Below are 22480 nucleotides of genomic sequence, written 5' to 3' on the forward strand. Positions count from 1 at the left end.
TGAACCATCCAAATCATGTACCGCTTTTATGAAAATATATTATTTTGGATGAGAATTTGTTTTTATACTTATAATATTGTCTCCGTTGCAATGCACGAGCACGATACTAGTGTATATATATATATAGAGAGAAAGAGAGAGAGTGTGTGGCTAATATCAAAACGTTTGCACCACGCCTCCCGTGCAACAAAGTCATTTTCCGATTTTTAAAGTCCAAATGATAAATCTAAACCGTTAGATGTGTTCTCTATATTAAAATGTGCTTGGAGACCAAATTTTACATTTTTTGGAATTTGTTTACTATTTATTAAGTCACTTTGAAAATCGCTGATCCAACGGTAGCTGTTTGGAACAGTAAAATCAGAAGCCACCGTTGGATCAGCGATTTTCAAAATGACTTAATAAATAGTAAAAAAATTCCAAAAAATGTAAAATTTCGTCTCCAAGCACATTTTAATATGGAGAACACATCTAACGGTTTAGATTTATCATTTGGACTTTAAAAATTAGAAAATGACTTGGTTGCACGGGAGGCGTGATGCAAACGTTTTGATATTAGCCACTATATATATATATATATATAGGAATATGCTAGCATGCTATCCATAGCATAGAGCCCCTCCATGCAACAGCTCTGATTTCTAATTTTCAAAATCCTAACGGTCGATCCGAACCGTTCATCTTGTTCTCCATATTAATGTGTTTGGAGACCAAATTTTACATTTTTTTTTTTAATTTTTTTACTATTTCTTTAGATTTATTGAAAATCCCTGTTTTCAGCAAATCTGGACCACAAAAAACAACGATTTTTTTACTATTTTTTTACTATTTCTTTATCTTCATATTAAAATGTGCTTCGAAACCAAATTTTACATTTTTTGAAATTTTTTTTACTATTTTTTCAGAATTTTTTAAAATCATCACTTTGCTGAATTTTTTATTATTGTTTAGTTTAATAAAAAATTCTTGAAAAATAGTAAAAAATTTCTAAAAAATGTAAAATTTGGTCTCCAAGCACATTTTAAAATTTAGAACACGTTGGAAAGATCGAATCAACTATTTGAACTTTGAAAATGAAGATACGAGGGGAGGGTGCACGTTAGGAGCACAAAAAGGAGGGTGCATTTTAACCCTCCTCTATATATATATATATATATATATATATATATATATATATATATATATTTATAGGCAAAGGCTTCTATGGACACAAGGACCTATTTGTAAAATGAACATATTTTTATTTTCAAAGTTCAAACAGTCGATCCGAACCGTTCATCTTGTTCTCCATATTAATATGTGCTTGGAGACCAAATTTTACATTTTTCCGAATTTTTTTACTATTTATTAAGATGGGTACAAAAAATATCAAATTCAGACCATTGAATTTTGTACCCATCTAAATAAATAGTAAAAAATTTCAGAAAAATGAAAAATTTGGTCTCCAAGCATATATTAATATGGAGAACAAGATGAACGGTTCGGATTGACTTTTTGAACTTTGAAAATAAAAATATGTTCATTTTACAAATAGGTCCTTATGTCCATAGAAGCATCACTCTATTTTATAAGAGGTTGGGTGTCAAACCATCCTTCATCTTGGTTTTGAACCTGAGACGTACACAGAGAGCTAATTCTCTCAACCATTTAAACAACTTTAATAGTTTAATTAGAATTGAAAATATTTCATTTTGTGAAATATGGCCTTAATTATGATGATGTATCAGAACATAGATCTGACTTTTGTGGTACACACAAATTTTACTGTACATAATTTCCATAAAATATATATTGTTAAATTAATAATTTACTTAATTTGAATATTTTTGAAAAAAAATATGTACCATAAGAGTTTTTTTTAAGTTAGTGGCTTTAAATGCCTACTCAAAGATTAATTTTATTGATAAATAAAATTTTATTTACAGCACGTCAAATGGCGCTCATTTCTAGATCTAGTTCATTATTCTCGTCAATTCCTCTAAATCACTATATTCTTCTATTCCTACATATTTACACATCAAATGACCCAATTTCTTGGTCTGCCCTTGCACATCTATGCACTTTTTGTTCTCTTTTAATGAGAAAAGAGGAATCAAAATAAGTTCTTGAGTGATTTTAAAATGAGAGAGATCGTGTTTATAAACGGATCATGAGCGAATGAGAGCTAAAGGGATTAATTAATATTAGACCCAATTATGTAATACAAATTTTGTAAACAATGAAACTGTTTGGCACAGTCTAGAAGATTAAAGAATATAATAAAAAATAAATAAAAAGTTATATGTTTGAACAAGACCAAGACCGTTATTTGAACCAATTCTTAGAACAAGGAATGAAGACGTGCATGGATGTCACCTCCTAATTAAGTATTGAGTACCTATCTCAAAACAATGAGCAAGTATGTAGAAACCACACGCCTAGCCCTCCCCTTGTGAGCACTATATAAACACACAATCCGATGCTTTGACACACACCACATCCATACCATCTAATAAATCATCAGAGTGCAGAGGGAACTAAGTAACCATGACAGCACTCAATTTGTTGATCTTAGTTTCCCTCCTCGTAGCAGCAGCGGCAGAGTGCCCTTTTTCCAATGGAGGAGCCAATGCACCGCCAAAGGATAATACTTACGCTCCTCCACCACCAACGACAACCGAATCGCCAGCTGGTGCTCCTACAGATGCACCAGCTGGTTCTCCTTCAGATGCTCCAGCGCTTGCTCCTACAGCCGTGCCTACGCCTGCACCAGCACCTGCACCTTCACAGAACAAAACAGCGGGGAAATTGAGTACGGACTACTACGCTAACATATGCCCAAATCTTGAAAGCCTTGTTCAAGGTGCTGTCAGAGGGATGATGGCCTCGTCACCAATAGCTGCAGCAGCCACTCTACGCCTCTTCTTTCATGATTGTTTTGCTACAGTAAGTTCATTCTTCATGTGCTTTACAAATGCTTCTCATGTTTTAGTTTAAATAATATAAATGTTTGCTTTTTATCACAATATATAATAACATTTGGTGATGTCTATAAATTCTTCTGCGTTGCAACTATAGGGCTGTGATGCTTCAATTATGATCACAAATGCAAGTAATGACGATGAGCGGCACAATCCTGAGAATCAATTTTTAAGAGTAGATGGGTACAACACAATCATCCAAGCAAAGAATGCGGTGGATGCAGATCCACAATGCACAAACAAGGTCTCCTGTTCAGATATTATAGCCCTTGCTGCTAGAGATGCAGTTCTCCTGGTAATGTTATTTAATTTGAGTGAATTACTTTACTAGCTATGTTTTTTTAATCAAAATATGAGATTAATTAGCTGGGCTTTGTGTGGCAGAGTGGTGGCCCGACATGGAAAGTGGAGCTTGGAAGGTACGATGCATTGGGGGCAAGAGCTAGTGATGTCGACCTTCCTTCGGCATCTGAAAATGTACCCCAACTAATGACGAGGTTCTCTGCCCAAGGGTTGAGCGTAACTGATTTGGTTGCACTTTCAGGTCGAATATCTGTTCTCTTCCTTTTTTTTTTATTCAACCCATATAATGAACAAGCTACTACCAAATGAATTGTGATGCAAAACTGATAACTTGTTAAGTTATTCATTTATAGGCGGTCATACACTCGGTGCTACTAGCTGTTTCTTTGTCAACCCCCGTCTTTATCCCACTGTCGACCCATTTTTGGACCCCGGTTTTGCTAGCCAACTTCAAGGCACATGCCCTTCATTTATGAACCCCAATTCTTTTGTATTCTTCGATCAATCCGTGTTAACTTTTGACAATAACTACTTCTTGATGCTGCAACAAAAGAAGGGTGTCCTCTTCTCAGATAGTGCCTTGTACTTTGATCCAAGTTCACGGAGCATAGTGGACAAATTTGCAGCGGATCAAAATGCATTCTTCACAGCATTTAGTGACTCCATGGTGACGCTTGGAAGGCTCGGGGTGAAGACTGCTGCCAATGGTGAGATCCGCAAGAATTGTGTCTTCCCTAATTAATTTGTGCTTACAACGCTACAACGCTGTTGTATTGTTGTTTGCTTAATTCATTTCATTTCCTTTTTTATTTTATTTTCTTTGGAAACTGTTGTTTTTTTACAATTAATTTGTTGATTCAAATCGGATATGTAGCAACATATATGAGGGTTTATGCAATAAATCAGATATTTTAAAATTGTGTTCAAATGAACAAATGTTCTCCTCCGTCTTTTCCCTGATTAGAAGTTGCTAATATTGTTTTAGGGATACACAATTGAATTGATACATTCAGAATTATCTTGTGCATAATAAATAAACACAATGAATTTATATTTCATGTGTTCACTACATGCTCAGCATGTTTTTCTACGTTACAATGTCAATTAGTTAACAAAATGTATATGCTAATACATACATACATACATACATACATACATACATACACATATACATATATACATATAAACATAGACATACACAGATACACATACACATACACACATACATATACACATATACATATACATATATACAATTTTTTTTATAATATATGTATATATGTATATATGTATAAATATGTACATATACATATACATATATATACATGTATTATATTATATATTAGCTAATGAGAAAATAGAGAAAGCAAGTATTTTTGAACCTGAGACGTACATGGAGAGTTGAAACTTGCACAAACATAAGTGTCATATATATATACTAGTATCATTCCCGTGCGTTGCAACGGAATACATTATAAGAGAAAAAAAAATTTCATATGGAATAACATATTTTCATGAAAAATAGACTAATAAAAAATAATTATTTAACAATAAAAGAATATGCCAACGTATTCTCATACAAATAAAAGATGCAAAAGATGCATGTAGATATCTGAAGAGGAGAAATAAGGAAACAAAAAAAAATCGCTAAAAGCCAGATAACTTGTTATCAAATATCCTGATATGTATAGAAACAAAATTGATAATATTTCTAGATTTTTCACGGCAATAGCTATAGAAACATAGAAGATAAATAAGGAATTAAAGAAATAAGGAAACATAATTATATCGCTAAATTGGAGAGGAAGAAATAAGGAAATATATTATATTGCTAAATTTTGGAGTTTATTTAATTTTAATTGTAATGCATCATGTGTGATGTGATTATTACAATACAAGTAATAAATCCTAATTTACGCTCAATTCGGTTGCAAGTGTACAACCTTGTCGAGTAGTACTTAGGGATCGTCTCCACAGGGACAAGTTGGAATATCAAATCTAACCTAACAATTTAATTTAGTAAAAGAAAATAAAAATGTTTTTGTTTGTTCAAAGGTTGGTTTGGTTTCGATTAAAATGAATTAAACTAAAGTCTTAAAGCAAAATCTGATTTTTAACAAGTATGAGAAATTAGGGTTTCTTAGGGTTCCTATCCACTAGTGTTACGACTAATTGGTTTGTAAATTTTATTCTTATATTTATGAAGGCACAGTTGGGTGTTGTAGGTACAAAGTGATATCTCTATATTAATACTATCTTTCAATTAGAATAAACGTCACCTCTCGGTACTTGGCTACTCTAATCTAAAGTCATTAAGTTCTTACTGTCCCAATTGATCTAGAAAACTATCTTTCACCTCTCGGTACTTGGCACAATTTTCTAAACTATTAGGTGAAACCCGTATAAGACAAGCGTCACCTCTCAATACTTAGCCTATCAAATACCCTATTCCTTATGGTCTGGACCTAATATTCAATTTCTCAATTGCAAATACCAAATCCTAGGGTTTCATGTGATTTCGATTAAGTCTTCACAATCAATTAAAATAAAGAATAGATCATAACAAAGAACAAGAATATATAAAATAAAACCAACTAAATCATAACAAAAGTTTCAAGTACAACCCCAATCAACCCTAGAAAAGCCCTTAGCCAGTCATGGCTAAAGCACAAATGAAATCAAAAGAATAAAAGAGTTCCAAAGGAAAGAAATTAATAAAACCGGTTGATCAATGATGTTCTCTCCTTCCTTCTTCTCTCTTCCTTGCTTTTCCTTGCTTTTCCTTGTTCAAAACTAGAAATTCTGCCTAAAAAACCGTCCTTAATCTGTTCTACAGATCCCCTTTTATAACCCCTTGTAAAACCTAGAAATAACTAACTAAAAATAGCAAATTCGGGCTCTGAACCGACCTAATTGCGGGCCGCAATGAGTCGACGCAGTTAACGGACTGTGCAGAAAAATCTGGAGAGGTCATTGCGGGCCGCAATAAAAGTCCTTGCGGGCCGCAATAAAAGTTCAGAAAATGCTGTCTGGAAGCTGGCTCTGTCTGATAATGTTGCGGCCCGCAATAACTTCATTTCAGTCCGCAATAAATGTGAAAGATCCTTCAAATTTCGTGTTGACTTGCTACAGATCACCCGTTTTGCTCCGTTAAGCTCCAAGCACTTGATTACCTGCAAAATAAACATAACTATGGAAGTAACTTGAACTTTTGGACATTTCTAACCTCATTAAACCTAATTTCAACAAAACTTGGCTTAATTTACATAACAAACCCTAGGTTTCAATAGATACAATTTCGGCTTATCAAATTCCCCCAAGCCTAGTCCTTGCTTGTCCCAAGCAAGTCTAAACTTGGACTACAATTCGATCTCTATTTTAACCTCATATCAAATATACATTCTTCAATAGAAAAATTTGTATGATCTTGCCAAAATTTAAAAATCTCAACGTAAATTTTGTACAAATTTAAAGTGCAACCCTTGGCTAATCATGCTTCACCCCACAATTCAATTACTCTAACTTTTATTTCCTTAAAGGTTTAGAATTTGTAAACTTCGGATATCTAAATTTGTTACAAAAAATGCATTCTTATTTGCGAAAATTCTTTGAAAAATCCCCAAGCTTGAATCAAACTTAGGTTAGAAAGTCGCGGACTTCGTGTGTTGATATATGCAAAATTTTATTTTTCTTTTGTTGGTTTTATTTTATGACACTATAAATCTTTATCCTTAGAACAAAACCGGCTAGTTATAGGTAGCTAATCCATACCCAACCGTTTTAATTCAAAAGTGCATTCGCATGCTCTTGGTTCAACCCTTCCATGACACGAACTCACAGGGTTAGTGCAAACTCGGTTACTTTATCGGGCAAACTAGCGGAGCAAAGTGTCTATGACTCATTGCTACAAGTACGTCATGTCGCCGTAACATAAGCAAGCGAAGTCTTTCTTGAAAATTTTCAACTTGACTATTTTTCAATATTTTTGCAAAAATATCATGAATACACACATCCTTAGGCATTAATTCATACCTATGGATATCCCGATCTTTCTAAATTCGTTTTTCACAAACAAGTTGCATTTTCAAAAAAATAAATTTAAATCCCTAAATTTCTAATTTCTTAAACCTTTATTTCCACAAAGTTTTTTGCCAAATTATGTAGTTATTTCAAATTATTCCAAAGGTATTCCTAAAAACTCGTTAAAATTTGTATCAAAATTTTTAATATTTTTGACAATCACTCAAATTTATCAAGGGTTTTATTTTTGCCAACTTTTAACACAAAAAAAAAATTGATTTTATACTTTATGCATTTTCAAACAATTAAGTTCAATTATGCAAGACTCTATTTTTCATAACCTCGTAAAACATCTTGACAAATTTGCAATTTCAAGCAATTAAGTTTAAAATCACAAATCCTATTCATGGTCAAGTAAAAACAGGGTTATAAATCCTAAAAATTTTGAAAAACAATTTTGAAAACATGCATGAAAAGATACAATTTCTTCCCATCCCCCAAGCTTAAATTAAGCATTGTCCCCAATGCGTAAAAATAAACAAAAGTAAATAAGAAGAAACATGGACTACTCTATTGGCGGAAGGTGGTGGTGGTGCGCCTTAATGCTTGCATGGAGGATCGGGAGGACAGCCTCCTCATTGCTCCGCTTTGCGTTGATTTTCTCGAGATTTGTCGGTTTCAGATGTTTCCACCGACTTCTTTTGCACATCCGACTCAAGTTTGTCATTCTCTGAGATTTCGGCAAAGTTGGGAAGGATCTCAGTAGTTGAAACTTGGAGAATCAGGCTCAGAATATGCGTCAGGTCATCTGGGAAGGGTTCATTGTGGGCCGCAATAGATTCATTGCGGGCCGCAATGGGTTCTGGTTTCAGCAGATGTTCTGTTTGAGGATGCTGCGGACCGCAATAAATGTCATTTTGGGCCGCAATAGGTTCTGCAGAACTCGTTTTGTTGGCTTTTTCGCACTCCTGATCCATCCAATACTCAAAGGAACCCTTCTCCCAGTTGTTTATGAGCTCTTCATCTATTAACCTGTCAAGAATATCAACACTAAAAACACTTTGATCGTTAGATAGATATCTCATAGATCTTTTGATATCGAATGTCAATTTTTCTTCACCAATGTTCATTGTTATAATTCCATCATGAACATAAATCACAGCTTTTGCCGTATTGAGAAATGGTCTTCCTAACAAGAGTGGTGTATGAGTGTCCTCATCCATGTCAACCACAAAAAAGTCTATTGGTACAAAGAATTTACCAATTTGAATTGGCAAGTCTTCTACCACTCGTAGAGGTAACTTAACCGATTGGTCTGCCAATTGAAGAGATATTCTGGTTGGCTTAAGTTCCCCAACACCTAACCTATCATATACCGACTTTGGCGTAAGACTTACGCTTGTCCCTAGATCACAGAGTGCACGTTTAAATTGGACATTTCCTATGAAACATGGTATGGAAAATTTACCCGGATCATCCAACTTTTTAGGCAATTCATTCATTACCATGGCACTACCGTTTGAGTCTAAGGTTACCATTTGTACTTCCTCAAGCTTATGCCTATTTGAAAGAATATCCTTGAAAAATTTGGTGTAAACCGGCATTTGGGTCATTACCTCAGTTAATGGTAGATTCACATGCAATTGTTTCAACAATTCAAGGAATTTAGCAAATTGTTTGTCAGTTTTCTCATTCTTAAGCCTACCAGGAAAATGTGCGTATTTATGAGGAGGGATGTAGAGAGGTACCTGCACACTTACCTTTGGCGTCTCATCTTGAGATGGTTTCGCTTGCTTGTCAGGGTCGCTTGGTACAATTGGTGTAGCTTCCTTTGAGGCGGAGTCCTCATGTGTGGAGATGTGCTCATCACTGCTTCGTGTCTCTTCACCCTGCGGCTGTACATAGTCATCCTTTGGCATAGGTGGATCCTCATATTGCATGCCGCTGCGAAGCACGTGCCTAACTACCTTGACATCCCTGGGATTGTTCTCAGGTTTTGGTGGAAGGGTGCCCGGTTGGCGGGAGAATTGTGTAGCTTGTTGTGCAACTTGGTTTTCAAGCATTTTATTTTGGGTTGCCAACATGTCTACCTTTTTGGTCAATTCATCAAACTTTTGGTTTTGACTTGTCATGAATGCCTCCATCATTAATTCAAGATTGGATTTTGGTTGTGCATTAGAACCATACCCTTGGTTACCATAACCTTGATTTGGTCTATTAAAGTTTGAGTTACCTTGGTTATTTTGGTTACCTTGGGTATTTTGGTCATTTTGTCTCCACGAAAAGTTTGGGTGATTTCTTCAACCGGGGTTATAAGTATTAGAGTAAGGATTGCTATTTGGTGTAAAATTACCTTGGTTAATTGCATTAACTTCCTCAAAACTACCCCCATTACTTACACCACAATTAATTGCTAGATGGTCGGTACCACCACAAATTGAACAAGGAAGAGGAAAAGAATTGTTTACCGAATTTAGGCTCAGTTGATCAATTTTGCGATTCAAAGCGGCAATTTATGCAGCCAAGTTCGGGTTCGAATTCACATCTTTCATTCCCCGCTGCAAGATCATAGGTGTCTCCCTAGGGTTGTGCCATTGGCTTTGGTTGAGAGCCATGTCATCCACCAATTTGTATCCATCCACAGACCCTTTATTCATGAGACTACCTCCAGCAGCTGCGTCTAACATACATTTGTCTTGTGGCATGAGGCTGTTATAGAAGATTTGCAATAAATTCCACCCCTCGATACCATGATGTGGACAGCACCTCTGCAGTTCTTGAAACCTCTCCCATGCTTCGCTCATGGTTTCATCTCCTTTCTGTCGGAAATTGTGGATTTGATGGCGCAAGGAGTTCGTTTTGGATGGCGGAAAGAACTTGTTGAGGAAAGCATTTGCCACCTTAGGCCAAGTATTCATGTCCTCGGGCCGTTGTCCCCTTATCCAACCTTTAGCCTTATCTACAAGAGAAAAAGTGAAAGCCATAACTTTAAGATCTTCAGGAGAAACAATTTGTACCTTAATTGTACTGCAGATTTCTTCAAAATTGGCTAAGTGTTGTGTGGCATCTTTGTGAGGCAGACCATGGAACAGATTACGCTGCACCATGCTAACCCATGCAGGCGGAATTTGGTATTCTTCAGCATTGATAGTAGGTGCCGTATAGCCAAGGTGGATTTCCTCAGCCCTAGGTGCTGTAAAGTCTCTCAAAGGGAGTTGGCATCAGCTACTTCATTGTTTTCTCTTTCGAGAGCGGCTGCCCGTAAACGTTGAAGTTCAGCGGCCATCTGATCCCGTTCCCGCTGAAGGTTTTCAAAACGAATTTCTTCGGCTCCGGTCGACATGTCTAACCGACGTGGACTTAAGTGCAAGAAAGGTCCCCTTGTTGGGTGTTTGTTCCTTCTTTCGTAGAAGAGATGGGTTGACCCTCGCCTAGAAAACCACTCAACCAAATCTGTGACGTTCGGGGTTGGAGGTTCCTCTGCCAGATTTCAACCTAAAAAAAAATGAGAGAGAAAGAAAGCAAAAGGGAATTAAACAATTACTAACTAAATTACTTAGGTCTAAAATAATATTCACCGTTGTCCCCAGCAACGGCGCCAAAAACTTGATGTGATTATTACAATACAAGTAATAAATCCTAATTTACGCTCAATTCGGTTGCAAGTGTACAACCTTGTCGAGTAGTACTTAGGGATCGTCTCCACAGGGACAAGTTGGAATATCAAATCTAACCTAACAATTTAATTTAGTAAAAGAAAATAAAAAGGTTTTTGTTTGTTCAAAGGTTGGTTTGGTTTCGATTAAAATGAATTAAACTAAAGTCTTAAAGCAAAATCTGATTTTTAACAAGTATGAGAAATTAGGGTTTCTTAGGGTTCCTATCCACTAGTGTTACGACTAATTGGTTTGTAAATTTTGTTCTTATATTTATGAAGGCACAGTTGGGTGTTGTAGGTACAAAGTGATATCTCTATATTAATACCATCTTTCAATTAGAATAAACGTCACCTCTCGGTACTTGGCTACTCTAATCTAAAGTCATTAAGTTCTTACTGTCCCAATTGATCTAGAAAACTATCTTTCACCTCTCGGTACTTGGCACAATTTTCTAAACTATTAGGTGAAACCCGTATAAGACAAGCGTCACCTCTCAATACTTAGCCTATCAAATACCCTATTCCTTATGGTCTGGACCTAATATTCAATTTCTCAATTGCAAATACCAAATCCTAGGGTTTCATGTGATTTCGATTAAGTCTTCACAATCAATTAAAATAAAGAATAGATCATAACAAAGAACAAGAATATATAAAATAAAACCAACTAAATCATAACAAAAGTTTCAAGTACAACCCCAATCAACCCTAGAAAAGCCCTTAGCCAGTCATGGCTAAAGCACAAATGAAATCAAAAGAATAAAAGAGTTCCAAAGGAAAGAAATTAATAAAACCGGTTGATCAATGATGTTCTCTCCTTCCTTCTTCTCTCTTCCTTGCTTTTCCTTGCTTTTCCTTGTTCAAAACTAGAAATTATGCCTAAAAAACCGTCCTTAATCTGTTCTACAGATCCCCTTTTATAACCCCTTGTAAAACCTAGAAATAACTAACTAAAAATAGCAAATTCGGGCTCTGAACCGACCTAATTGCAGGTCGCAATGAGTGGAGGCAGTTAACAGACTGTGCAGAAAAATCTGGAGAGGTCATTGCTGGCCGCAATAAAAGTCCTTGCGGGCCGCAATAAAAGTTCGGAAAATGCTGTCTGGAAGCTGGCTCTGTCTAAAAATGTTGCGGCCCGCAATAACTTCATTTCAGTCCGCAATAAATGCGAAAGATGCTTCAAATTTCGTGTTGACTTGCTACAGATCACCCGTTTTGCTCCGTTAAGCTCCAAGCACTTGATTACCTGCAAAATAAACATAACTAGGGAAGTAACTTAAACTTTTGGACATTTCTAACCTAATTAAACCTAATTTCAACAAAACTTGGCTTAATTTACATAACAAACCCTAGGTTTCAATAGATACAATTTCGGCTTATCAATGTGGCGGTACGTGTGGCGAGTATATTTTTAGTTAAATTTAGACTTCTACACATTATTCAGATGCATTTAATAAAAAAAGACAGATTATGTAATTGAATGACTGAGATTAAATCTGAAATTTCAACTTCAATCGTAGCCGTCGGCGGATCGGACACCCAACGTGCTTAATAATAGAATAGAGATATATATATATAGAGAGAGAGAGAGAGGAGGGTTCCAATGCCTCATTTTTTTTTCATACCTCATATTTTATAATTTCGTTTTCAAAGTCCAAATTGTCGATCGGAACCGTTCAATAAAATATTTATACTAAAATATGCATGGATATGAAATTTCATACTTTTTGGATTTTTTTTGCTATTTTTTAAGATAGGTACAAAATCACTGTTTTTGAACCGTTCAAAAAACAGTGATTTTCTACCCATCTTAAAAATAGCAAAAAAATTCTAAAAAATATAAAATTTCATCCCTAATCATATTTTAGTATGGATATTATGTTGAACGGTTCAGATCGACAATTTAGACTTTGAATATGAAGAAAATGAAGATATAAAATATGAGGTATGATGAGGTATAAAAAAAATGAGGCATTGGAACCCTCCTCATATATATATACATACACATAAATATATATATATATATTATTTTTATAAGAGGTTGGGTGTCAAACCATCCTTCATCTTGGTTTTGAACCTGAGATGTACACGTAGAGCTGATTCTCTCAACCATATAAACAATTTTAATAGTTTAATTAGAATTGAAAATATTTCATTTTGTGAAATATGGCCTTAATTACGATGATGTATGAGAACATACATCTGACTTTTGTGGTACACACAAATTTAACTATACATAATTTCAATAAAATATATATTGTTAAATTAATAATTTAGTTAATTTGAATTTTTTTTTTTAAATATATACCATAAGAGTTTTTTTATGTTAGTGGATTTAAATGCCTACTCAAATATTTTATTGATAAATAAAATGTTATTTACAACACGTCAAATGGCGCTCATTTCTAGATCTAGTCCATTATTCTCTTCAATTCTTCTAAACCACTCTATTCTTCTATTCCTATATATTTACACATCAAATGACCCAATTTCTTGGTCTGCCCCTGCACATCTATGCACGTTAAACACAAGAATATAGAGAGAGAATAGAGTAAGCAACTTTGTTTTTCATTGCGGTGCCATTTTTCTAGCATTTCTTTTGCCCTTTATAGAAGGATTTATACTTAATGTTGGCTCTTTTCATATATCATATGATTCTATGAAAAAATAATTCATAATTACATAAGAAATTGGAATATAAAATTTCAATGGTTTTCTATCAAAATTTAATACATCATTCTATTTTTGGTTCTTATTTATGATTGCAAATTAGATTAAAACTTTACAAAGTACCAAACTGTGTGATACAAAAAAAATTAATACAATCTGTATCTGTACCAAAGAATTTATTTTTTATATTACAAAGATTTATTCTTAGTAACATCCGAGTTATAAATTGTTCAGACCAAAAGAAACAAAAAAAAAACAAAACAAAAATTGAACACATGAAATCCTGCAAAAAGAATCTCATTGTTTCAATCGCAAGAGAAATGTTTTCTTTCATTTACTTTTGTTCTCTTTTAATGAGAAAAGAGGAATCAAAATAAGTTCTTGAGTGATTTTAAAATGAGAGAGATCGTGTTTATAAACGGATCATGAGCGAAAGAGAGCTAAAGGGATTAATTAATATTAGACCCAATTATGTAATACAAATTTTGTAAACAATGCAACTGTTTGGCACAGTCTAGAAGATTAAATAATATAATAAAAAATTTAAAAAAAAAGTTATATGTTTGAACAAGAGCAAGAACGTTATTTGAACCAATTCTTAGAACAAGAAATGCAGACGTGCATGGATGTCACCTCCTAATTAAGAATTGAGTACCAATCTCAAAACAATGAGCAAGTATGTAGAAACCACACGCCTAGCCCTCCCCTTGTGAGCACTATATAAACACACAATCCGATGCTTTGAATACCATCTAATAAATCATCAGAGTCCAGAGGGAACTAAGTAACCATGACGGCACTCAATTTGTTGATCTTAGTTTCCCTCCTCGTAGCAGCAGCAGCAGAGTGCCCTTTTTCCAATGGCGGAGTCAATGCACCGCCAAAGGATAATACTTACGCTCCTCCACCTCCAGATAGTGGGGCGCCACCTGCACCACCAACGACAACCGAATCGCCAGCTGGTGCTCCTACAGATGCACCAGCTGGTTCTCCTTCAGATGCTCCAGCACTTGCTCCTACAGCCGTGCCTACGCCTGCACCAGCACCTGCACCTTCACAGAACAAAACAACGGGGAAATTGAGTACGGACTACTATGCTAACATATGCCCAAATCTTGAAAGCCTTGTTCAAGGTGCTGTCAGAGGGATGATGGCCTCGTCACCAATAGCTGCAGCAGCCACTCTACGCCTCTTCTTTCATGATTGTTTTGCTACAGTAAGTTCATTCTTCATGTGCTTTACAAATGCTTCTCATGTTTTAGTTTAAAAAATATAAATGTTTGCTTTTTATCACAATATATAATAACATTTGGTGATGTCTATAAATTCTTCTGCCGTTGCAACTATAGGGCTGTGATGCTTCAATTATGATCACAAATCCAAGTAATGACGATGAGCGGCACAATCCTGAGAATCAATTTTTAAGAGTAGATGGGTACAACACAATCATCCAAGCAAAGAATGCGGTGGATGCAGATCCACAATGCACAAACAAGGTCTCCTGTTCAGATATTATAGCCCTTGCTGCTAGAGATGCAGTTCTCCTGGTAATGTTATTTAATTTGAGTGAACTTTACTATGCTATGTTTTTTTAATCAAAATATGAGATTAATTAGCTGGGCTTTGTGTGGCAGAGTGGTGGCCCGACATGGAAAGTGGAGCTTGGAAGGTACGATGCATTGGGGGCAAGAGCTAGTGATGTCGACCTTCCTTCGGCATCCGAAAATGTACCCCAACTAATGACGAGGTTCTCTGCCCAAGGGTTGAGCGTAACTGATTTGGTTGCACTTTCAGGTCGAATATCTGTTCTCTTCTTTTTTTTTTAATCAACCCATATAATGAACAAGCTACTACCAAATGAACTGTGATGCAAAACTGATAACTTGTTAAGTTATTCATTTATAGGCGGTCATACACTCGGTGCTACTAGCTGTTTCTTTGTCAACCCCCGTCTTTATCCGACTGTCGACCCATTTTTGGACCCCGGTTTTGCTAGCCAACTTCAAGGCACATGCCCTTCATTTATGAACCCCAATTCTTTTGTATTCTTCGATCAATCCGTGTTAACTTTCGACAATAACTACTTCTTGATGCTGCAACAAAAGAAGGGTGTCCTCTTCTCAGATAGTGCCTTGTACTTTGATCCAAGTTCACAGGGCATAGTGGACAAATTTGCAGCGGATCAAAATGCATTCTTCACAGCATTTAGTGACTCCATGGTGACGCTTGGAAGGCTCGGGGTGAAGACTGCTGCCAATGGTGAGATCCGCAAGAATTGTGTCTTCCCTAATTAATGCAGCCTAATTTGTGTTTACGACGCTGTTGTATTGTCGTTTGCTTAATTCATTTCATTTCCTTTTTTTATTTTATTTTCTTTGGAAACTGTTGCTTTTTTACAATTTGTTTATTCAAATCGGATATGTAGCAACATGAGGGTTTATGCAACAAATCAGATATTTTAAAATTGTGTTCAAATGAACAAATGTTCTCGGTCTTTTCCCTGATTAGAAGTTGCTAATATTGTTTTAGGGATACACAATTGAATTGGTACATTCACAATTATCTTGTGCATAATAAATAAACACAATGAATTTATATTTCATGTGTTCACTACATGCTCAGCATGTTTTTCTACGTTACAATGTCAATTAGTTAACAAAATGTATATGCTAATGAGAAAATAGAGAAAGCAAGTATTTTTGAACCTGAGACGTACATGGAGAGCTGAAACTTGCACAGATATCAACCAATATAGAGTCGGATTATCCGATTTCAAATCCTCTCCATATCGGTATATAATCCGAATCCCGTTTTAAACGGAGCAGATAATCATCCGGATCCGATTATGGAGCAGATAATCATCCGGATCCGAATCGGATATAAATTGAATAGGCAAAGCTGATCCGGATACGGATTCGGATAGGTAACAGCAGTTCATAAACGGAGCCAGATATCCGCGACCCATTTGTCCTCTCCTCTCAGCGCCACGCCCACTTCTCTCATTATTTTCTTTGCTTTGTAGCGCTAAGCAGTTATATACTGATGCATCCGCTTCTCTCTTTCGATTGTGGGACTTAATCACAATCCATCCGGACACCTTTTTATTTGATATTTGAATAATTGGGCCAGAGCCCATCTTGCCGCAGCAGCTTCCTTGCTTTTGTTTATAATATAATAAATAAAAGCTTATTTTAAATGAATGGAACGTTACGTCTTGAGGTTTATTTGACAACTCAATGCGACAAACTTTCCATCTGATGATGCATTAAAAAAATAAAACCAAATTGATTGAAACTTTGAATCAGTAATACTGTAATAGGCATTATTCATTTATTTTGATATTTTAAATGTATTAATTAATATTTATATCTTAAAATTTATATGATTCAATTATCCGATAATTATTCGTGTTATATCCGTATTCGAATTCGTATCTGTAGATTATCCGTTCCGTATCAATATCCGTTTAAGGGGGATTTGGTTTTGAATTTTGATATCCGTTTAATATCCGTATCCGTATCCGTATTCGTATCCGCTCATTATCTGACGGATGCGGATATGGTATTAACATTATCCGCTCAATATCCGCTCCGTTTTCACCCCTACATAGAACAATAAATAATACCAAATTGATTAAAAAATTATAATATTCATATTGAACCAATACAAAGTCCAAATTCCGACTCAAAATATTCATAGTAATACTAATATTATAAACTATCGATCTTTTTCTATTCAAAATATCTTCAACATCATAACATAATTTATCTTTTTTTCTATTTAAATTTCAAAATAACCTAGAAATTGAAAAAAAAAAAAATTCATACTTCTAGTAAAATAAACAGATGATCCTTGAAGAAATTATTGTTAGTCCCTAAAATTTCCATAATTTAGCAATTATTTATTTGATTTATCATCAGTTAAAAAAAACCAAGAGCAAAATGAAAAAATTATTATAGCGGACCTGAATTTGATATAATGTAATATTCATCAAAATTAAACAATATCTTCACCATTTATTTATTTTAAAGCCCATATAAATTGAAAAAAAAAAACAGCTCATGTTGCATAGCGCGCGCTATTTACGCTATACGCTATGCGCTATAGCGAACCGCTATTACCGCTATAGCGTCCGTAGCTCAAATAGCGTGTGTTAATGCTATAGCTTAGCGTTTAGAGTCCAAAAACGCTATAGCGCGCTATTTAGAACTCTTATATATATATATATATATATAGAGAGAGAGAGAGAGAGAGAGAGAGAGATGGGCTATGGTGCATTGCAATGCATAGTCATCCTTGTTCATTGGACCATAAATCACCGATTCAAAGTCCAAATGACCGATCCAAACTATTCATCTTGTTCTCCATATTAATATGTGCTTGGAGACCAAATTTTACATTTTTTGGGATTTTTTTTACTATTTGTTAAGCCACTTTGAAAATCTGAAAATCCGGATGAACAGTAAAAACAGTAAAACTTTCTAGACCACCGGATCGGCAATTTTCATAGTTTCTTAATAAATAGTAAAAAAATTCCAAAAAATGTAAAATTTGGTCTCCAAGTACATATTAATATGGAGAACAAGATAAACGGTTTGGATCAGTCATTTGGACTTTGAATCGGTGATTTATAATCCAATACACAAGGATGTCTATGCATTGCAATGCACCATAGCCCATCTCTCTCTCTCTCTCTCTCTCTCTCTCTCTCTATATATATATATATATATATATATATATATATAGGAATATGCTAGCATGCTATGTGTAGCATAGCTCCCCTCCGTGCAACGGCTCAATATTTGACTTTTCAAAATTCTAACGGTCGATCCGAACCGTTCATCTTGTTCTCCATATTAATATATGTTTGGAGACCAAATTTTACATTTTTTTTGGAATTTTTTACTATTTTTTTAGATTTATTGAAAGTCGCTGTTTTTAGCAAATCTGGACCATAAAAAAACTGCAATTTTCAATAAATCTAAAAAAATAGTAAAAAAATTCCAAAAAATATAAAATTTGGTCTCCAAACATATATTAATATGGAGAACAAGATGAACGGTTCGGATCGACCATTAGAATTTTAAAAAGTCGAATATTGAGTCGTTGCACGGAGGGGAGCTATGCTACGCGTATAGGGGTGAGTAATGAGCGAGCATGAGCGAGTTAGGGTATGCTCGTGCTCGCTCATTTAATAAATGAGCGAGTTGTTAAATGAGCGAGTTCAAGTGAGCGAATAAATGAGCGAGTCGGAAATGAGCGAGTTTTAAATGAGCGAGTTATGAGCGGCTCACGAGTTATGAGTACTAAAATTTAATAAATTGTCATAATTCAATTAAATAGAATAATAACAAAAAAATCAATGGTATTACAAAAATAGAATATTAACAACATAAACTAACAATAGCATCAACAAACAACGATCAACTAAAACTAAAGCAGCACTAATAAAAATCCAACATAAATCCAAAAACATAAACTAACAACAGCACACTGTTTTGAGGCGTCTGTTTAAAAAAATAAATAAGTGTATAAACTATGAATATTTGGGATTGAATGTGGCGGCGGGATTAGATGTGGCAAATTTTAAATGAGCGAGTTATGAGCGAGTTGGGGCATGCTCATGCTCGCTCATTTAATAAATGAGCGAGTTGTTAATGAGCGAGTTTAAGTGAGCGGATAAATGAGCGAGTTCAAGTCAGCATTTAGTGAGCGAGTTATGAGCGGCTCACGAGTTATGAGCAATTTACTCACCCGTATACGCGTAGCATGCAAGCATATTCCTATATATATATATATATATATATATATATATATATATATATATATATATATATATATATATATTTTATAAAAGGTTGGGTGTCAAACCATCCTTCATCTTGGTTTTGAACCTGAGACGTACACGGAGAGCTGATTCTCTCAACCATATAAACAACTTTAATAGTTTAATTAGAATTGAAAATACTTTATTTTGTGAAATATGGCCTTAATTACGATGATGTATGAGAACATACATCTGACTTTTGTGGTACACACAAATTTTACTGTACATAACTTCAATAAAATATATATTGTTAAATTAATAATTTAATTAATTTGAATATTTTTTTTTCAAAAATATGTACCATATGAGTTTTTTTTAGGTTAGTGGTTTTAAATGCCTACTCAAAGATTAATTTTAGTGATAAATAAAATATTATTTACAGCACGTCAAATGACGCTCATTTCTAGATCTAGTCCATTATTCTCTTCAATTCCTCTAAATCACTATATTCTTCTATTCCTACATATTTACACATCAAATGACCCAATTTCTTGGTCTGCCCCTGCACATCTATATATGCACGTTAGACACAAGAATATGGAGAGAGAATAGAGTAAGCAACTTTGTTTTTCATTACGGTGCTATTTTGCTAACATTTCTTGCCCTTTATACAGGGGTTTATACTTAATTTTGGCTCTTTTCATATATCATATGATTCTATGAAAAAATAATTCATCATTACATAAGAAATTGGAATATAAAATTTCAATGGTTTTCTATCAAAATTTAATACATCATTCTATTTTTAGTTCTTATTCATGGTTGCAAATTAGATTAAAACTTTACAAAGTACCAAACAGTGTGATACAAAAAAATTTAATACAGTATGTATCTATACCAAATAATTTATTTTTTATATTACAAAGATTTATTCTTAGTAACATCCGAGTCATAAATTGTTCAAACAAAAAGGAACAAAAAAACAAAACAAAAATTGAACACATGAAATCCTGCAAAAAGGATCTCATTGTTTCAATCGCAAGAGAAATGTTTTCTTTCATTTACTTTTTGTTCTCTTTTAATGAGAAAAGAGGAATCAAAATAAGTTCTTGAGTGATTTTAAAATGAGAGAGATCGTGTTTATAAACGGATCATGAGCGAATGAGAGCTAAAGGGATTAATTAATATTAGACCCAATTATGTAATACAAATTTTGTAAACAATGAAACTGTTTGGCACAGTCTAGAAGATTAAAGAATATAATAAAAAATAAATAAAAAGTTATATGTTTGAACAAGACCAAGACCGTTATTTGAACCAATTCTTAGAACAAGGAATGAAGACGTGCATGGATGTCACCTCCTAATTAAGTATTGAGTACCTATCTCAAAACAATGAGCAAGTATGTAGAAACCACACGCCTAGCCCTCCTCTTGTGAGCACTATATAAACACACAATCCGATGCTTTGACACACACCACATCCATACCATCTAATAAATCATCAGAGTGCAGAGGGAACTAAGTAACCATGACAGCACTCAATTTGTTGATCTTAGTTTCCCTCCTCGTAGCAGCAGCGGCAGAGTGCCCTTTTTCCAATGGAGGAGCCAATGCACCGCCAAAGGATAATACTTACGCTCCTCCACCACCAACGACAACCGAATCGCCAGCTGGTGCTCCTACAGATGCACCAGCTGGTTCTCCTTCAGATGCTCCAGCGCTTGCTCCTACAGCCGTGCCTACGCCTGCACCAGCACCTGCACCTTCACAGAACAAAACAGCGGGGAAATTGAGTACGGACTACTATGCTAACATATGCCCAAATCTAGAAAGCCTTGTTCAAGGTGCTGTCAGAGGGATGATGGCCTCATCACCAATAGCTGCAGCAGCCACTCTACGCCTCTTCTTTCATGATTGTTTTGCTACAGTAAGTTCATTCTTCATGTGCTTTATAAATGCTTCTCATTTTTTAGTTTAAAAAATAGAAATGTTTGCTTTTTATCACAATATATAATAACATTTGGTGATGTCTATAAATTCTTCTGCCGTTGCAACTATAGGGCTGTGATGCTTCAATTATGATCACAAATCCAAGTAATGACGATGAGCGGCACAATCCTGAGAATCAATTTTTAAGAGTAGATGGGTACAACACAATCATCCAAGCAAAGAATGCGGTGGATGCAGATCCACAATGCACAAACAAGGTCTCCTGTGCAGATATTATAGCCCTTGCTGCTAGAGATGCAGTTCTCCTGGTAATGTTATTTAATTTGAGTGAATTACTTTACTATGCTATGTTTTTTTAATCAAAATATGAGATTAATTAGCTGGGCTTTGTGTGGCAGAGTGGTGGCCCGACATGGAAAGTGGAGCTTGGAAGGTACGATGCATTGGGGGCAAGAGCTAGTGATGTCGACCTTCCTTCGGCATCTGAAAATGTACCCCAACTAATGACGAGGTTCTCTGCCCAAGGGTTGAGCGTAACTGATTTGGTTGCACTTTCAGGTCGAATATCTGTTTTTTTTTTTCCAATCAACCCGTATAATGAACAAGCTACTACCAAATGAACTGTTATGCAAAACTGATAACTTGTTAAGTTATTCATTTATAGGCGGTCATACACTCGGTGCTACTAGCTGTTTCTTTGTCAACCCCCGTCTTTATCCGACTGTCGACCCATTTTTGGACCCCGGTTTTGCTAGCCAACTTCAAGGCACATGCCCTTCATTTATGAACCCCAATTCTTTTGTATTCTTCGATCAATCTGTGTTAAGTTTCGACAATAATTACTTCTTGATGCTGCAACAAAAGAAGGGTGTCCTCTTCTCAGATAGTGCCTTGTACTTTGATCCAAGTTCACAGGGCATAGTGGACAAATTTGCAGCGGATCAAAATGCATTCTTCACAGCATTTAGTGACTCCATGGTGACGCTTGGAAGGCTCGGGGTGAAGACTGCTGCCAATGGTGAGATCCGCAAGAATTGTGTCTTCCCTAATTAATTCAGCCTAATTTGTGCTTACCACGTTGTTGTATTGTTGTTTGCTTAATTCATTGCATTTCCTTTTTTTTTTCTTTGGAAACTTTTGTTTTTAACAA

General features: G+C 35.1%; 4 protein-coding genes, 1 non-coding gene and 2 pseudogenes across 5 annotated transcripts; 6 read left to right on the forward strand and 1 right to left on the reverse strand.

The window, feature by feature from the left end:
- Window positions 1–2526: 2526 nt before the first annotated feature.
- Window positions 2527–3416, forward strand: LOC144568698 (peroxidase 45-like). The gene is made up of 2 exons (XM_078319067.1): window positions 2527–2925; window positions 3058–3416. Exons 1-2 carry the CDS (start codon window positions 2527–2529, stop codon window positions 3289–3291), a joined length of 633 nt encoding a protein of 210 aa, XP_078175193.1. The 3' UTR covers window positions 3292–3416.
- A 33-nt stretch (window positions 3417–3449) lies between these two features.
- Window positions 3450–4005, forward strand: LOC144568699 (peroxidase 12 pseudogene; annotated as a pseudogene).
- Window positions 4006–9796: 5791 nt separating this feature from the next.
- On the reverse strand, window positions 9797–10390 carry LOC144568700 (uncharacterized). Its single transcript, XM_078319069.1, has one exon. It carries the CDS (start codon window positions 10388–10390, stop codon window positions 9797–9799), a length of 594 nt encoding a protein of 197 aa, XP_078175195.1.
- LOC144569017 (small nucleolar RNA R71) lies at window positions 10029–10139 on the forward strand. The gene has a single exon (XR_013515930.1). It is a non-coding gene; the product is annotated as a small nucleolar RNA R71 (small nucleolar RNA).
- Window positions 10391–14387: 3997 nt separating the features above from the next.
- Window positions 14388–15930, forward strand: LOC144568740 (peroxidase 45-like). Its single transcript, XM_078319115.1, has 3 exons — window positions 14388–14827; window positions 14961–15405; window positions 15517–15930. The coding sequence occupies exons 1-2, from the start codon at window positions 14402–14404 to the stop codon at window positions 15204–15206; spliced, it is 672 nt and encodes a 223-aa protein (XP_078175241.1). The 5' UTR covers window positions 14388–14401; the 3' UTR covers window positions 15207–15405; window positions 15517–15930.
- LOC144568702 (peroxidase 12 pseudogene) lies at window positions 15351–15905 on the forward strand (annotated as a pseudogene).
- Window positions 15931–20908: 4978 nt separating the features above from the next.
- LOC144568703 (peroxidase 45-like) lies at window positions 20909–22383 on the forward strand. The gene is made up of 4 exons (XM_078319070.1): window positions 20909–21307; window positions 21441–21638; window positions 21729–21888; window positions 21995–22383. The coding sequence occupies exons 1-4, from the start codon at window positions 20909–20911 to the stop codon at window positions 22381–22383; spliced, it is 1146 nt and encodes a 381-aa protein (XP_078175196.1).
- Window positions 22384–22480: the final 97 nt, after the last annotated feature.

This window comes from Carex rostrata, chromosome 17, assembly GCF_964058835.1.
Source record: "Carex rostrata chromosome 17, lpCarRost1.2, whole genome shotgun sequence".
Classification (NCBI taxonomy): domain Eukaryota; kingdom Viridiplantae; phylum Streptophyta; class Magnoliopsida; order Poales; family Cyperaceae; genus Carex; species Carex rostrata.

What these genes read in the sequence shown, in the direction of transcription:
- LOC144568698 (XM_078319067.1), top strand. Translation starts at nt 2,527, where the DNA reads ATGACAGCACTCAATTTGTTGATCTTAGTTTCCCTCCTCGTAGCAGCA. An exon ending in TTCATGATTGTTTTGCTACA is followed by an intron (nt 2,926 to 3,057) that starts GTAAGTTCATTC and finishes TTGCAACTATAG; the next exon opens with GGCTGTGATGCTTCAATTAT.
- LOC144568700 (XM_078319069.1), bottom strand. Translation starts at nt 10,390, where the DNA reads ATGGTGCAGCGTAATCTGTTCCATGGTCTGCCTCACAAAGATGCCACA.
- LOC144568740 (XM_078319115.1), top strand. Translation starts at nt 14,402, where the DNA reads ATGACGGCACTCAATTTGTTGATCTTAGTTTCCCTCCTCGTAGCAGCA. An exon ending in TTCATGATTGTTTTGCTACA is followed by an intron (nt 14,828 to 14,960) that starts GTAAGTTCATTC and finishes TTGCAACTATAG; the next exon opens with GGCTGTGATGCTTCAATTAT.
- LOC144568703 (XM_078319070.1), top strand. Translation starts at nt 20,909, where the DNA reads ATGACAGCACTCAATTTGTTGATCTTAGTTTCCCTCCTCGTAGCAGCA. An exon ending in TTCATGATTGTTTTGCTACA is followed by an intron (nt 21,308 to 21,440) that starts GTAAGTTCATTC and finishes TTGCAACTATAG; the next exon opens with GGCTGTGATGCTTCAATTAT. An exon ending in TGATTTGGTTGCACTTTCAG is followed by an intron (nt 21,889 to 21,994) that starts GTCGAATATCTG and finishes ATTCATTTATAG; the next exon opens with GCGGTCATACACTCGGTGCT.